General features: G+C 43.0%; 2 protein-coding genes across 5 annotated transcripts in view; both read left to right on the top strand.

Annotated features, from left to right (window-relative positions):
* The window catches only part of LOC147009138 (uncharacterized), a 66,739-nt gene that overhangs the window by 2,264 nt on the left and 47,388 nt on the right, over positions 1-17,087 (top strand). For all 4 annotated transcript variants that reach the window (XM_085862731.1, XM_085862733.1, XM_085862730.1 and 1 more), the window contains exon 2: positions 9,532-9,594. In XM_085862731.1, the coding sequence (XP_085718857.1) occupies positions 9,532-9,594 (63 nt within the window). The remainder of the gene's footprint in view (positions 1-9,531; positions 9,595-17,087) is intronic.
* Positions 12,259-14,053, top strand: LOC147009140 (uncharacterized). Its single transcript, XM_085862856.1, has one exon. The coding sequence runs from the start codon at positions 12,338-12,340 to the stop codon at positions 13,256-13,258; it is 921 nt and encodes a 306-aa protein (XP_085718982.1). The 5' UTR covers positions 12,259-12,337; the 3' UTR covers positions 13,259-14,053.

The following is a 17,087-nucleotide window of genomic DNA, read 5'->3' as shown; positions in this document are numbered from 1 at the left end:
AAAATGATCCACCTCCTCCACCATATTGGGATTGTTACTTAAAAGGAGGTGTTGCACTGCACTCCCCCTGATGGGCTTATCTACAAACTGGGTTAAAAAGTAATCCTGGACTAAAATGAGGAAATCCTCATCCGCTCTTCCCTTTCCCTGATCCTGGACCCAATCTATCCCTGGCAAGGTAAAATCCCCCATAATCAGTACTTTTCCCTTATCACATGCCCTTTTTGAATTCTTCATGTACTCCTTCCTCCTCTTCCTTCACATCCAGAGCCCTATAAAAGCATCCTTCCAGTATCTTACTGTTTTTAAGCCGCTGTCACACGTTGACGTTTTCGCCAGCGTGTGGCAACGTATCAAAATGTATGTAAAACGCTGGCGTATGCTGAACTATCGATGTTTTTTTTTCCAGTTTTGGGCGTATTCATAACGAGTTGGACGTATGCATAATGTATTAGTAACGTACACAGAACGTTTCGATAACTTATAGATAACTTATACCAACGAATGCTTAGCATGTTGTCAGCGTTCACAACCTATGCCCAACGATAGTCTAACTTATGCATAGCGCGGCAGCGTATCGCCGACGATCATGTGGCGTAACCTATTACAAGGCTGCGGCTCGACAATTCAAATCATAACCGCACTAGACATCGAAGTGTCAAGCCGCCGTCACACCTTGACGTTTTAGCCAGCGTATGCCGACGTATGAAAAATTTGCTGAATACGCTGTCACACGTCGAATACATTATGGGTAAATTTTGTATACGTTAAGAGCACGCTGAAGCACGCTGGCATACGTCGTAGTATGCCGAGTACGTCGACAAATTTTAAGCATGCTGAAAATTTTTCGACATATGCCAGCGTATGACGCACATGCTCCACATACGCTGGCCATAAGTTGTAGGCACGTTATACGATCATTGACACACATCGACACACGTTACTTGTAAGTTACTCATAAGTTGAAACACGTCGAGGTAATGTTTAGCGTACCCGAAACTTATTTCTAACCTATGAGTAGCGTGCTTTGAACCTATGTGTAACGTATCTCCAACGCATATTGACGTATGTAGATGTATTTGACGTCTTCTGGACGGCCACAGAACTTACTGAACGTGTTACTGACTTCCAGCTACCGTATAATGGCGTATTGGCAGCGTTTAGGGGAATTGGTATATAAAATGGGGTTCAAACAGGAGGAACCCGTCAGTGTTCCAGACTCCATGTTTTTTTTTGTTTTTTTTCTTCTTCGGCATGACGGTGATGTTGACACTTCGATTTCTAGTGCGGTTATGATTTAAATCGTTGAGCGGCAGCCTATTAATTATATTATATTATAACCGCACTAGAAATCGAAGTGTCAACATCACCGTCATGCCAAAGAAAAAAAAAAACATGGAGTGGAACACTGACGCTAAACATTACCTCGACGTGTTTCGACTTATGAGTAACTTACAAGTAACGTGTGTCAGCGATCGCGTAACGTGCCTACAACACGTTACTCGTAGGTTAGAAATAAGTTTCGGGTATGCTAAAATTACTTCGACGTGTTTTATTTCAACTTATGAGTAACTTACAAGTGACGTGTGTCAACGATCACATAACGTGCCTACAACTTATGGCCAGCGTATGCGGAACGTGTGAGTCATACGCTGGCATACGTCGAAAAATTTTGAGCATGTTAAAATTTGTTGACGAGCTCGGCATACTACGACATATGGCAGCATGCTCTTAACGTATACAAAACTTACCCATAACGTATTCGACGTGTGCCAGCGTTTTAGACAAATTTTTCATACGTCGGCATACGCTGGCTAAATTGTCAAGGTGTGACAATGGCTTTACAATCTCTAATCTCTACCCATACAGAATCCTCAACATTTATTCCTTCCTTAATGTCACCCCTTTGTCTTGATACAATGCTGTCCTTTACCCAGATTGCTACTCCTCCTATTCTCTCCTTGCTATCACACCGATGCACCTTGTAGCCTTCTAATCCTGTCCTCCAGTTACTCTCCTCCTTAAACCATGTCTCACTCACTGCATACTCATTGAGATCTGCTTTGACCTCAAGCCTTTCCATCTTATTATTTATACTGCTGGCATTGGTATGGAATATACAGTATTTAACTTCTCCCTTCCTGAAATAATATTTTCCTGCTGGGTCTTATCGATCACAATTACATCATCAGTTCCTTCCTTCATTGCCCAAGGCTTAAACACATTGTGTTTATCGTTGTTAAAATAGGAGTTAAGGTTGTTAAGCTTTATGCTGTATTTTGTTGTGGTAAATGTGCCTATAGGAAGGATTATATTTGTCATGTCATCGACTGTCTATAAGCAACAATATAAAGATTTTGATATGAAGGCTTGCCTTGGAGTTATGAGGGGTGTTTGGGATCCAGAATGGAATTCTCACAGTCATCCAAGAAATAGCAAATTTGTCTCAACATCTAATTATGTACACAAAGTAAGGTGTGTGTGTGCGTGTGTGTGTGCGTGTGTGTGTGCATGTGTGTGTGTGCGTGTGTGTGTGTGTGTGTGCGTGTGTGCGTGTGTGCGTGTGTGTGTGTGTGTGTGTGTGTGTGTGTGTGTGTGTGTGTGTGTGTGTGTGTGTGTGTGTGTGTGTGTGTGTGTGTGTGTGTGTGTGTGTGTGTGTGTGTGTGTGTGTGTGTTATACTTACTTACAGAGGTGGTACACTTAGCTTTAAGCTATTTTGTCCGTGCTTGATTTTGGTCCGGACTGCCATCTAATTGGTGTTTTGCAGAGAGCTTGTTGCATCACAGGTTGCACCGACCCTCGGATGGATGTTAAGCTGGGTCTCCCATCTGCTTGCATTATTTCACAAGTTGGTGTCTTTACATGCAGAAAACATGATGTCAACACATGCAGGGTGTCCATAAAGTCTTTGTGTAACTTTGAACTTTTACAACTTTGATATACACATGATTACAACTTTTGATTCACAAGCAAAGACTGATTTTTTGGGGGGATTTTTTTAATATGCTGTCTTGTGATTTCCTTCCCACGAGCCATGGTATACACCATACTACAATGACATCAGCACCTATACTTTTATTTTCCACCTGCAGGTGTTGCACTTTTGGATTGCTTTATATTTTTTATTTTTTGTACGTTTAAGGCTCCAGTGATTGACTGTCTGGTCCTCATCAAAACCAGACCTTAAAGGAAATGAAAAGCAACTGAAGAACTTGAGAAGAGAAGGAAAAACGATCTCAGACTTTTTCGGAACTGGAAAACATACCTGTTGGAAAAGGAAGGTTGTAACTGTTAGGAAAGAAATAAGAAGATAAATAATTCTCGAGCTTAGAGGTGAAGGGAAAGAAACAAAAACGTAATGATCCACCCTTGAGTTACCGACACCACACAATAATCACGGGACGTTCTAGCTTGCCGAGTATTTTGTGGTCCAGCCAATGGTGGTTTGTGCAAACATCCATTTCTCAGAAGCAGATATTGAAATAATATTTATAAGAAAGGGAAAGAGCCAACATTGTGGTGTAATTTAAGCAAGTTGAGTTTTGAGGTGAGATTGGGATGTTTTTTTTTTTTTTTTTTAAAGTCTCATTGCTTTAGACTCACCTCTAGCAATGAAATATGTAAAACGAGAACATACATAGATGTGAGAGTAGTTCGTTTCTAGGATGAATCGATCCTTTATATAACCGCAGCAACTGTTCAGACGAGAAGAATTTTCGACATCTGAACAGGGCTTCCAGTTTCTTCGAGGCAAACTTAGCTGTTTGTACAATGTGGGGTTTCCAAGATAGATTTGATGTTATCGTTATCCCAATTTTGTTTGCTGTATTGAGTGGTAAAATTGTAGAGTTTTCACAGGTGATGGGAAAGTGGATAAGAGTCTTTGAAAGGGAAATAGGAGGAAATTGAGTTGTAGAAGCATTAAACTTAACTTTATTACATTTGCCCCACTGAGAAATCCCATCCAAATCCAAATTTATAGGGGTAGTTGGGATGAAACGAGATGTAGATAGAGCAAGAGAAGTTGTAGCGGATGTGAAAAACGTAGAGGAATTTAATGTTGTCGTCAGCATACAAATGTATTTGGTTATTTATAGGAGACAGGACAGAATCCTGAGGAACACTGCTGTTGGTTGGAAAGGAGGGAGAGGTTGAACCATCAACAATTACGGAAATAGAATGGACAGAGAGAAAGCTAGCAATGAGAGAGCAGAGTGAAGGAGGAAAACCAAAACAGGGGAACTTGGATATCAGACCCTTGATATTGTGTCCAGAGAGAGAAGTACTTTTTTGACTGTGAAAATAGATTACAGGGAGATCCATATGGGATTGGAAAGGGTACATCAGGGGTGTTGGAATGTTTGTCATCCAATGTGGAATTAGAAGAGAAAAGAGTTGATTTGTTAGTTGGAGATACCGCTATAGAATCATCAGAATGAAAAAGCGAAGGAAAACAGGGGTCACACTTAGTTTTTTTTTATTATTTTTTTTTTTTTGGTGGTCAGCCTGTGTATTATTTGATGGTAAATCAAAATTCATAAAAATCAGTATACATGTTTATATTATGATTTCTTGCGATACTTACAGATCAAATCTCAGCACTTTTCATACCAGGAAACTTGCAACTCGTAATCACAGAACACTATTCAGCTATTATTAAGTCAGCTATTCAATAATCTACCTCCGAACTTACAGCAAAATTATAAATCAGACAATTTTAATGTATGCTGAGGAAAAAAATTATTGACGTATTAACAAAAAAAATATTGACGTATTGACGAAAACGTATCGTTTTCCAAAACAATTGTGAGTTCGACACAACTTTCAGTGATTGACTAGTTAATTGTGGTCATGAAATCTCGAAAATAGTACTAAAACGTGTCTTAATGTCTCCACACATGTCACTGTAAAACTTGAGTACTGTTAGAAAACAGAAGTATTATGCCAACCCTAAATTTTTCCAAATAGCTGTCACTAGAGCTGTCCAGTGTCCATAGGCATGATGATAATAATGCTTGCGGAGTCCTCTTCTTAACTGTCTGATGAATACGTCAGCAGCAGGAGGTGTAGTAACAAGTTCGTATTCCTGTTTGACCTGCTTCCTTTTTGTCTTCTTGTTTGTTTTTCGGATTCCATACATTTTGTAAATAACGCCACATGATGGAAACTTAAGTGCATGTCTTCTCTGAGATGGAGCTGCAGCACTATGTGATCAAATGGGTCATTCCAGTCTCTCCGAAAATTAGACAGCCAATAAGAAGTCGTGCACTATACACTCGTCTCTGGCACTATATACAGTGGTTCACATAACAGGTATGCAGGTACTCATGCGTGGTTTAAAAAATAAATGCTTACTTCCAAGATGTGAAGAAAGCTCAAAAGCATACTACCACAGCAGAGGCTTTTGATGGAAGGTTTTTCTCAGCTTGTGCACGTAAGATTTTTTTTGATAATTCTGATATACAGTACTGTGATTTCAAAATTTAAGTGTATCATATTGAGTTTTTTAAAAAAAGCATCTAAGGAGAATAAATTACTTCAGAGGGAGTTTTCTCACCTAGTGTAGGTAAGATTCTTCCCTGATAATTGATATACAGCACTGATTTCAAAATTTGGGTGCATAAAATCAAGTTTATAAATGAAAACAACACAATCTGTAAGTTACGAGCAGGGCTACCAGGCATTGCCCGGTGTATATTTCTTTGTGGGGGCATAAATACTTCTCGTCACCCACAAAGGAATGGAGTCAGGGATCATTCAATGTCACCTTTCACGTATAGTAATTGCAAAGGCTAAGCACGACATAGCGATTTTAAAATGGTCTGTCACGGTCGCCTGTCCAACTCATAATCCCGTGACATTTGTGGAAACCCCCGTGGAATTGCAAGTGTCAATTGTGACCATGACCATGAAACCCAAAACCAAGAGATCGCAAAATCAACTTCGCACATAGAGAAATATACTGTACCCGACAGGGTGGTCACAAAGTCCCGTTACTGACCAATAACAGTCTCACCCCCCCCCCTCTATATATATATATATATATATATATATATATATATATATATATATATATATATATATATATGTATATATATATATATATATATATGTTAATGTTGATATTGTTATGGTTGATGGGGTAGATAGAGGAATTTAATAGGAAACTTATGATTGAATCTAGTTATGTGGCCCGTGGACGTGTCGGAGACATCTTGATGTAATTAAGTAGGGAAACTGAGCTGAAGTGTTATGTGTCACCACACGGGGGGTGGAGCGGTGTTAATTACATTGGGATTAAGGCCAAGTTCCCAGTATGTGATTGCCCCCCTGTGACTTTTCCATATGTTTTTTTGTATTACAAACCAGCAATGGATCATTACAACCAAGCTGCATGATCAAGTAGGAAGAAACCCCACCTCCAAGGGTGACGGCAGGCGAAGTCACGCCCCTGAGGCCGATGATTGATGGGAGTGACATCAGAAGCGATGCAGGCGTGCCAAACAGGCGAGAAGTCCCGCCTTCGTGGGTTTCATGCAAGCAACCCATGCCTTGGAGGTGGTACGGTTGTTCGGTGACATTAGAGAGAGTTCAGAGAAGGAACACATCAGTGCAGAGTGAGGGCACACGCGGTCAAAGGAGAACGTAGCTAGGAGATGGCCTGTAAGAACAGGGCTTCACGGCTGGCTTTCCTTCGATGCATGAAGAAGACTGCACAATTCTCGTATTCATGCTGAGGCGTTTTGGCTTGTGTTCTGAACAAGACGCTGGTCATCGACTCTTGGTTGGTCATGTGGGACGGACCTCAGAACCTCGTGTGTGTCACCGAAGGAGACGGCGCCACTCTGCAAAGAGCGTATCAGCAGGCGCAATAGCCGAAGAAGCTGCATAACGGTCGGTGAGCCTTGGGTTGAATACCGCTCACGAGTTGCCTGACGAATGTTCCCGCTATGAGAGATTGGCTTGGTGCCATTTTGCGTGCACCTACACATGAAAATCGAAGCACCTCGATTCCATGTTCCATAAAGACCATCTCTGGACCAAGCTAAGTGCCAGAATAACGGAAGGATTTTCTTTGATTTTGTTTCCTCTTGTCTGTGTGTAGAGGCACCTCGATTTAGACTTTAGGATTAATTTACTTCACGTATTGTTATATTCTGATTTTTGTACCTTGTAAATATTTGTCTATTTTCATTAAATCCGTTTATTTTAAGTTGCTGTGTCTGTATATTTGTCATGGGGTTGGAATAAACCCCCGCCCCCCCGTGCATCCATCTGTGCCTCTGTCGCTCCGCCATTGCGCCCCACCCTCCCACATGCGTTATAATCTCTGAGGATCAACGTGTCCGCCTCCTAAGAATCACTCGGCTATCCAGGCTGGCGGTGTTAACCGCACGTCACCACAAGTTGGGTCAGGGGGATTAACGTTATCCGTGCAGCACGGCGATAATATTTTGATATTTATGACAAAATTATTGTGTATTCATGGTTTACATTTATACCTCTTGTGTGTTCATTATATTAATTCGTCAGGTCCTGCAGAGCAGGTAACGGGACTTTTACAAAATATAAAAAAACACCTTGTAGATTATTGGCTAAGAGACATTGTAAAAGTGTTGCCTTAGTAGTGTAATTAGATGTTATTCGTCGAATGGATGCTCGTGAATGTACCATTGATGTTTCCGGGTTATGTTTGACCCCGATCTATAAATATGGTGCTGTTCACGAATAAGATGATGATGATGTACTGCGAACTTGGACCGCTTCTGGAAGAGGTTTATTTGTATTTAAAAGTTTGGTCATTGTTTTGTATTTATTCATATAAATGTGTACTTGAATATAACTGTCATTAATCAGAAATGCTTCAGCATGATAGAGCAATGATTTCAATTAATGACAACATAAAAAAAGAAAAATCGAAAAAATTCCTTTTTTTTTTTCTCAAAAGTTTCGAATTTTTTTTACTTTTATTTTTGCCTCAAAACACTCCTAGGCACTTGCTGACGAACCTCTGAAAGTTTGATGAAGATCCATTCAGCCATCTGAGAAAAATGGCGACACACACACACACACACACACACACGCCTGGCTCTCTTATAGTATAGATATTGTAAGTTAATAACATAAAAAAATTGCATCCATGTCTGAAGTAAGTGGTGCAGTTAAAAAATAAATAAAGGTCTGTTTGTGTGCATGGGTACGTGGGCACACGTTGCGAAACTGCAAACGCAAACTTGCGACTGGTTATCCCCACACGGAGGGTTTAGGTTCTTCATTTTTGAGGGATGGATGGAAGGAAATACCAAATATTGAAATGGCTGCACCACTTAAAATAGATCAAAGGAGAATGCACAAGTGAAGAGGCAGTAGAGCAGGTTCAGGAGCATCCCAAATGAAAAAAGAACGGCTTGCGAGTGTTAGGAGCGAACGTTCTGAGAGAGTGCTTACAGAGGCATAAGATGCATACAAAGCTGAGAGTTGCTATAAAAATCGGTGTGGTGTTTGGGAAAGCAGATGAATGCACTCAAAAAGATAAAAAAGAAAAAAATATTCCCGTGACTACCAAACTATTTCTGCTGGTACTCATTAGAAAACCAAAATAAAAAGGTTTGTGAAGCCCTGACTATTGCTGTACATTTGAGCATTGCACAATTGCGTGCCTGTACCACATGCATGCTTTGGGTAGATCTAGCATGCAGCCAATGATGTGATGTGTGCATATTGCAAGCTCGTGGCCTTGCTTCAATATCAAAGTTCCATTCCCTATTGTTGTAGCAAGCCAGCGCACAGCCGAGGAGCGGGAATTAAACCACACTTCTCATAAGTATGCATTGCATATCATCAAAGGTTTTGACACAAGTCACTGCACGGGCCAACTAAGAGTTTTGGTGGCCTTTGGCACCTGGGTCACCACTTACTTCAAACCCTGGAAAGGTAGTGTGACAGAGGTTTAGATATTTTTGGCTGATGACCAGAGTGCAATATGGTTGCATGCACCACTTTAATGCTCCAAAGTCAGGACACGATGACTACCCAAGGCGGCTGCTGTCTACAACCTAATACCTAAAAACAAGAAAAGGTAGTGCGACGGATATGGAGCTTATTACCATTTGGCTTACATGCCAACCAGTCACAGTGTACTCTTTCAACACATGACCATGAAGTGTTTAATTTATACACGAGATGCAATTCAACAAGTGTTGTTTACATTTTATATCTGGTGTTTACTCAGTTTTGATCCATATTTCATGTGGCTGGGTCACCGAGTTTGTCAAACCGGAAGTTACAGTCGCCTGATTCAGCTTGCTCCTGTGGTTCAAACTCAACTTATTACTATTCAGCAATTCTTGGGCAGATAAGCTGGTGTGTGCATGTTCCACCAACACTCTGACGTGTTACAATGTTACAAAATATATTGTTTATATTGTAAAGTGGGTATTTTTTGATAATATATTTGTGTTCAGGGCTTTTTGGTGAAACTTTTAATTTAAACTGTTATATTTGGTTTAAATTGATTGCTTTTGTTTCAGATCATATTGCGAGAGTGAAGGTGAAATCCGAGTTTGTTGATGATTCGTTCTCTCAAGATGAAGGTTTGAACCACAAACACATTGTTGTTGATGTAGTTTTATGGTTTATGATGTTACACTCAAGAGTAAACTTTTCCACAGTACATGCTGTACTTGTTATTTCTCCCAAAGTACAAATGTCCATCAAGTTTGGCATTAAATTGTGAAGGAAAATCTCAGCCACGTTATTCATTCCTCCATTCCTGTTTACTTGAGTTTATACAAATGAGGAATACCAATCACATTCCAAATGGTAATAATGATGATGTGGATATGATCATTTTTCAAGACATCCTAAATATATATATATATATATATATATATATGCCAAACCCGCTCTTTGTGCGAAGTTTCGAAAGTGAGGGTTTGTTAAGACGTCAATATATCCAGTGTTCACAATGTGATTTATACAATTTCTTTATATACAATGTTTCTTGTTACATTTTTTTGTGTCAAATTCACCTTCTGAGGTAGTCAGCATGCGCAGAAGAGGGTTTTACATTGCAGACGATGTTTACTAGGAGTGGCATTACGACTCTCAGCAGTGACGGTCTGTCGACGACAGACGTAATGACGTCAGAGAATGACCGATGATGTCATGACATCATTACGTCTCTCAGTGGTGACATCACACGTCACCATGCAAACGAATGTAAAAATTAGAAAATCGCCAAAAATTCCCAAACCTGTCCGTCTGGCCCAATCTCACATAGCCCATGCTGTTCATTAGACCACAGACCACCAGCATGCCGAAAGTGGCAACAATCCGTCTGGCAGTTTTGGAGGAGAAACGTCAAATTACGCGCAGACGTTAACAGAAATAACATATAGGATATATATATATATATATATATATATATATATATATATATATATATATATATATATATATATATATATATATATATATATATATATATATATACTGTATATGAGCCTGGTGTTGGCGCAGTGGTAAGGGCAGCGGCTTGGGATCCAAAAGGTCCTGAGTTCAAGCCCCGTTGGGCCACTGAATTAATACACCAGGCGGTTGACTCAGCCTGTCATCCTTCCGAGGTTGGCGAAATGAGTACCAGTGTACTGGGCCGGTGTATACCCCGGTTAAAATAGGTGTACCATATCCCTGTGTCATAAGAGGCGACCAGGGTTGCGTCAGGAAGGGAATCCGGCGTAAAACATGTGCCAAATCACTATGCGGATCATACGGATGATCCGCTGTGGTGATCCCTCACGAGAGCAGCCGAAAGAAGAAGAAGAAGATATATACTGTATATATTGTTGCGGAAATGGCCCTTCGTGTGTTATTAAATATAGGATTAGCCCAGATCCCCCATTAAATGCATGTTTCGCCAGGTTGTTCGGAAATTGGATGTTACATATGTGTCGGGAGGTGTAGGAGGCTGTTCATTGTTCGTACGGTGGTGGTGTACCGAGAGGTTCTTCTTCTTCGTTTCTTTCTCCGAACGGGTCCCCGCCCAGTGCTCTGGGAGGAGCCAGTCGTTTTCGAGAGAAGCGAGCGCCGGGAAGGGAAGGTGGGCTTGAGAGCGCTGAGGTGGGGCGATTGGCTGTACAAGGGACGGCTGTGTCTGTTTGTGATCGGCTTTCGTGAAGTGTGAGCCGAAAGAAAGGCAAGGAAGGGACTGCAAGAGGTCTGTCTGCCATCAGCTCGAGAAGAAACTGTTAGCGTTGGTCGGCGATCTGCTGAGGGAGTAACTGAACCTGAGGGTTTGTCGGCGATCTGCTGAGGGAGTAACTCGTGGTGTGTGTGGTCGGCGATCTGTAAGAGAGGAACGGCCAGGCCTGGATTCGTCTGCTGGACCTTGTGAAAAGCCAGCTGGAGCACACCGTGGACCTTCCGCTCTTGTGCCATCGACCTTACGGGGGCTGAACGTGCTGAGGCTGCGTGCGTGGGCGGTGCAATAAATGGAGGATGACACCGCCATTTTGCCACGCTGCATGCTCAAGCTGGGTGCTCAAATCCGTTGACATCGGCTTCTCACGAGCCGCGTTCGGGCCTTTGACACTTTTCCTCTCGTCGATGAAGCATCACCAATTACTCTGTGTCTTTTCTGCATGCTGTCCGTGTCTTGTCTGCATGTTGTCTAAGGTTTATTTTGCTAGGGTTCCCTTCGAAACCCGTAATCCGTAGCTCCCGAGTTAAGAACGGGTTATAGATTGATTATAACATTGTCGTGAATGCTTTGCTTGTGTGGTGTTCCCCGATGTGTCCCCCAATAAATCTGGCTGAGTTATACGAGATTTGCCGCCTTGAATTTATTTGTGTCGCGCCGAGGAACGATCTGCTCGATTGGTATATAAAACTAATATGGTTACAGACTGGCAGAATTCACTCGGTCTCTAACAAAACCAGTCTGTAACCGGGGTCTATTCCCCCAGCTGGCAAGGCACAGGTGTATTTTGGTATCGTAACCTGAGAATTGTGCCGAACCAGCCGGCGTTATAACCCCGGAGACGGCGGTGCTGTTAAGTGACGTCCGAATCCTTAACACTGGGGTCAAGAGTCGGGTGCGAATCCCGCCACTGCTGAATCTATAACAATTGGTGTCAGAAGTGGGATGTGAACCCATCCACCCGCATAAATTTGCAGGACACCAATTCAACAACAACTGGTGTCGTTCGCACCTCGAACATTGGTTACGAGATGCGCGCGGGGGGGGGGGGGGGGGACCGTCGCTCACAAATTCAAAATTAGGTTTGATTTTATTTTGAGCGGATCGGGTGTAAAACTTCAAAATTGTAAAGAAAAATGAAGTCGCAAAATGGCGGCGCGGCTCCACCTCAGCGCGACACGAAGTGGGAGAAGGGTACTATAAATGGCACAACGAACCTCACAGCACGAAGAAAACGTTCGTGCCCACCGGTTCAAACCACGTGGACATGGTATGCGCCATGGCAAACGAATCAGGACGCCAACGCGAACATTGGCGAGATTCATACACAATTGGCGGATGCCTTGGAGCAGTGGAGGTGTGGTGAGAATTATATAGAGGAGTTAAAAATTAAATTGGACGAGGCACAACGGCACGCAGACAACGTTCAGGAAAATTATGTGCACGGGGAGTCACAACAATTTGCCGATGCACAGGAACGAATTCGGTGGCTGGGAAATGACTTAGCCAACACAGGCGAGGAACTACAGGGAGAAATGATGAAAGTAGAGTGGTTTACCCGTAGGTTGGAACATGAGAAGAGCGAACTGAACAAAAGAATAGAGGAGCAAATAAGTATCTCCCGGGATAGGAAGAGCTTGCAGGAAGAATGGAAAATAAAGCAGGAAAAACGGGAACACTATTTGGAATTGAAACTACTGAGGGGGAAGGTAAGAACAGGCAATCAGAAAAGAGAAAGCCTAGAACAGAAGATAAAAAGAGGCGAGAAATACCAGGAGCAAAGGAAGGAAGAATTGTTGGGAAAGTCAAGACAGTTCAAGGAACTACAGGGAGAAATGAGGAAAGTAGGGTGGAGTCCCCATAAGTTGGAACAGGAGAAGAGCGAACTGATCAAAAGAATAGAGGAAGAGCAAATTTGTAACTCCCGGGATAGGAAGAACTTGGAACAAGAATGGAAAACAAAGCTGAAAAAGGAGGGACGGGAACACGATTTGGAATTGGAACTACTGAGGGGGAAGGTAAGAACAGGCAATCAGATAAGAGAAATCCAAGAATAGACGATCGAAAGAAAAAACAAATATCAGGAACAACTAAAGGAATACGGTAAGAAAATGGACGAAATGAGGAGGGAAGCATGCAAAAGAGGTGTGGAGATGAGAAAAAAATTAGAAAAAAAAGCTTCTGAGCTACAGAAACACCAAAGCAAAGAGAGGGAATTACAAAACGAGCTGATGATGTTAAGAGAGGACAGAAAGAGAACAGAGAATGAAACCTTAAGGAACCACACTGTGCAGATCGGACAGTTGGAAGCCAAACCAAGGTTGGAATACGTGGAGATGGTGAAAGAACAACGAATGAAGCAGGAAAGGGAGATCAACCAATTGAAGGAGACTACGAGATTGGAGAATGAAGAACAAGAGAGACGGTGGAATAGGAAACAAAAAGAACAAGGAATGAAGCAGGAAAGGGAAATAAACCAATTGAGGGAAACTACGAGATTGGAGAAGGAAGAACAAGAGAGACAGTGGGAGAGGAAACAAAAAGAACATGAATTTGAAATTGACCAACTCAAGGAGAGAGCAAGGTTGGAGTACGCAGAGATGGAAAAACTCCGGAAAGATAACGAACAACTAAAAAGGCATCCGAGAGGAAGAACGACTCAAATGGAAAAGAAAATGGAGCCAGGAAGTAGAACAGCACTATAATGTGGGATGTGTGGCATCACCTCAGGGAGGAATGTTAGTGGTGCGGGACTTGGTTGACATCACTCGTTGGATGAAACAACAATTGGAGCAAACCCTGGTGAAGGAGACATTGAGGGAGCATACGGGGTTGTTGATGAATGAAACACATTTTGGGCAGGTCCAGCATGTGGAGCTGACAGCCCCAGAAGAGTGTGGCGAACCAATGATAAGCAACCTACTGGAGAGAAGCGACCGGACCGAGGTGACTCTGGAACGAAGCAGGTACGAGGGCACATGCATACATGGTGCGGACGATGAGCATAAGGTAGAAATTGAATTTTATGTTAATGAAGAGACTCTGTCCGATGGGGGTGCACGCACGCGTGACCCCTGAATGTGTGTGTGGGATGCCTGAGAATGAATGTTGTGAGCCCACACTCCAGACTACAGCACCGGTGTGTGCTGCCGAGGCCGAAATGTGTGTGGGTACTCACGTGGTGTTTGGGAATGTAGCCCTGGAGTGTGAGGTGGTTGGTCAGTGCGCAGGCAAGGTTGAATGTGTGGAATGTGAACACCTAACCTTGGAATGGGTGGAGCCTGTTTTGTGTGGGAGTCCTGAGCGTGGAATGAGTGGTGATGTAGGAAATAGGCTCGAGGTGCAAGGGGAAATAGAAATGCCACCAGGACAGAACTTGACACAGGGGACGGAAACCATAACGGACAGCTCCGCATGGGTTCTTACAGAGTTAGAGGTGATGCATCCAGGAGCAGGCTTCAAAAATGGATTTTGGTTTCCCTCTCGGCCTCACAGGAACTTCGGGGTAGAGCGCAGATGAGTAGCAAGTGGCACTGGCATGTGTCACTTGGTCTTCAAACCTCTCAGAGGACACGAGGGGTTCGGCAAGCTGATTGGGGTTTACCTGATTTCGGCGAACCCTGGAGAGGAGGGGGAGGCCGCTTCTCCGATTGGGGTTTACCTGATTTTGGCGAACCCTGAAGAGGAGGGGGAGGCCGCTTCTCCGATTGGGGTTTACCTGATTTCCGTGAACCTTGGAGAAGAGGGGGAGGCCACTTTCCCCGATTGGGGTTTACCTAATATCCGTGAACCCTGGAGAAGAGGGGACGCCGCTCCCCCGATTGGAGTTTACCTGACTTCCGCGAACCCTGGAGAAAAGGAGGGGGTCGACCACAACCCCAATTGAGACGTGACCCCTTTGAGCCGTGGCGGAAATGCGGCGGGTCATGTAATGGGTAATGAGGGATTCGTTCCCTCACTCCCCTTCCAATGAGCCAAAGAAGCAGGCCATATTGGGTTGTAAAAAAAATTTTGATTGGAAATTATATCGAGAGATTGCAAATTGAGAGACTGACAGAACGGATAAGAGTGGCACAAGTGGATTTGGGTGATTATTGAAAAAAAAAGAGTGGTGGAGACATTATAGGCAGAGCGTTAAACACACCTGAAGCAAGATGATGACAAAGAGTGGCTTGTTTGAGGGAAGACTGAAATGCCTTGTTGGAACCATGCAGAGGTTCCATTGAGCTGGTGAAGAGATTTTGATGTTTTGTTTAAATTGTTGGAAATAAATGATTAAGGCAGTATGGAGGAGGCCAGTGGGCGACAGACGTAGTGACAAATTGATTGGGGTTTGATGAAAAAGTGTACCAGTTAAATTTGATGACCAAGTGTGATCCGAAAGACTGGTGTGTTTTTGTTTTCACATAAAAGTGAAAGGTGTTGGATGGTGTTGTGGGCTGGGTGTGTGCCACTGTGGAATGAATGACTAAAGTGTTTGGGTGTGATGTGGATTTTTTTTTAACCCACCTTGTTGTGATCGTTGAAGGATTCTACCTGGCCGATTGTGGAATCCTATTTGACTTCAGGCAGAGTTTAACGTTTGTCCGATTTGGTTATAAAATCCTGCATAAAACCCATTGACACTGATAAAACTGATGTCTACACAAGTCCTTCCTTGTGAAACAATTTATTTTCTAATTATCCACCATACACTTTTCACCCTCGTGCAATGAAGTTAAGAATCCCCATTGATTGCAATATTATTTGGTTCTATTTCATTTATTCTTACTTTAGTTAACAGTTAGACCAACCCGATTCAATTCACTTCCACATTACATCAGAGAGTTTTATTATAACTTGGTACTTGGTCAGTTCCAAGGAGCACAAGCCACTGAGATTCTAATACTTCCTCAGGTACTTGCACTGAAACAATTTCACATTTCAAAGCATTTTATACTTTCATGAGAGAGTGGTGGGGGCTATCAACCCAGACTGGAGACGTGTCCTTTAGACGAGAAGCCACTTCGTACATTTCGAGGCAAAGGTTCGCTGTTATCAGCTCAGGTCACTCCGCTCCAGACCAAGACATTTATCATCATTTAGGGCAAAAGTCTCTTGGCCAGAAAGGACAGCCAATTCAACTTGTAGTATAAAAGTTACATTTCTAAAAATCCATTTGTTACAATTTAGAATACATTAATACAAATTTTTTCCCCCACAGGTGAATGGCGTGATTGTGCAAATGAGGATAGTGAGTGCGAACAACGTACCCTGTCGGTAGGAGTCTCCAAACCAAGTTAGTGTAGGTTAGGGGGACTTAGAGGATTTGACATGGATTCTGGCTGCTGTTCCATTGTGCAGGCGGACTGCGAGGGGTAGGTGCAGGCCAAGGTATGGGGGTACTGGCTGGGAGTGTGACATGGTATTGGAAGTTGGTGAGTCGGGAAATAGGGCACCAGGGCTTTGGGGGTTCCTGGCAGGTGAATGCTGTTAGAGGTGCAAGGAGATCACGGTAGGTTTAGTGCCAGGAGAGCACGGTAGGTTTAGTGCCAGGAGAGCACAGTAGGTTTAGTGCCAGGAGAGCACAGTATGGGGGCTAGAGAGAGCCACCCCTTAGTTAGGAGCGCCAGAAGCACGCTCAGGTGAACCCCGAGGTCGCTGGGTGTCCTCCACCCCCAATTGGAAGCAGGCAAAGAGGCCTAGTAGTCGTCACACTCCCCAACCAGCGAGTTATGCCTAGCACCACCAAATGGGAAAAGACAAATAAGGCCCTTGCCCAGGTTTATTAGAATGGAACAGTGTGCCAGGTCGGGAAAGATGGGTCATTAGGATCATTCTAGCCATAACAAGGTTTGTTGCATTGTTTGTCGCATAACAAGGTTCGGCACAATTCTCAGGTTACGA

The sequence above is a fragment of the Eptatretus burgeri genome, chromosome 17, assembly GCF_056783735.1.
Source record: "Eptatretus burgeri isolate ZD-2024b chromosome 17, Ebu_testis_v1, whole genome shotgun sequence".
Taxonomy (NCBI): domain Eukaryota; kingdom Metazoa; phylum Chordata; class Myxini; order Myxiniformes; family Myxinidae; genus Eptatretus; species Eptatretus burgeri.
Note: the sequence above shows the minus strand (reverse complement) of the source record. Positions and strands in the feature narration are given on the sequence as shown.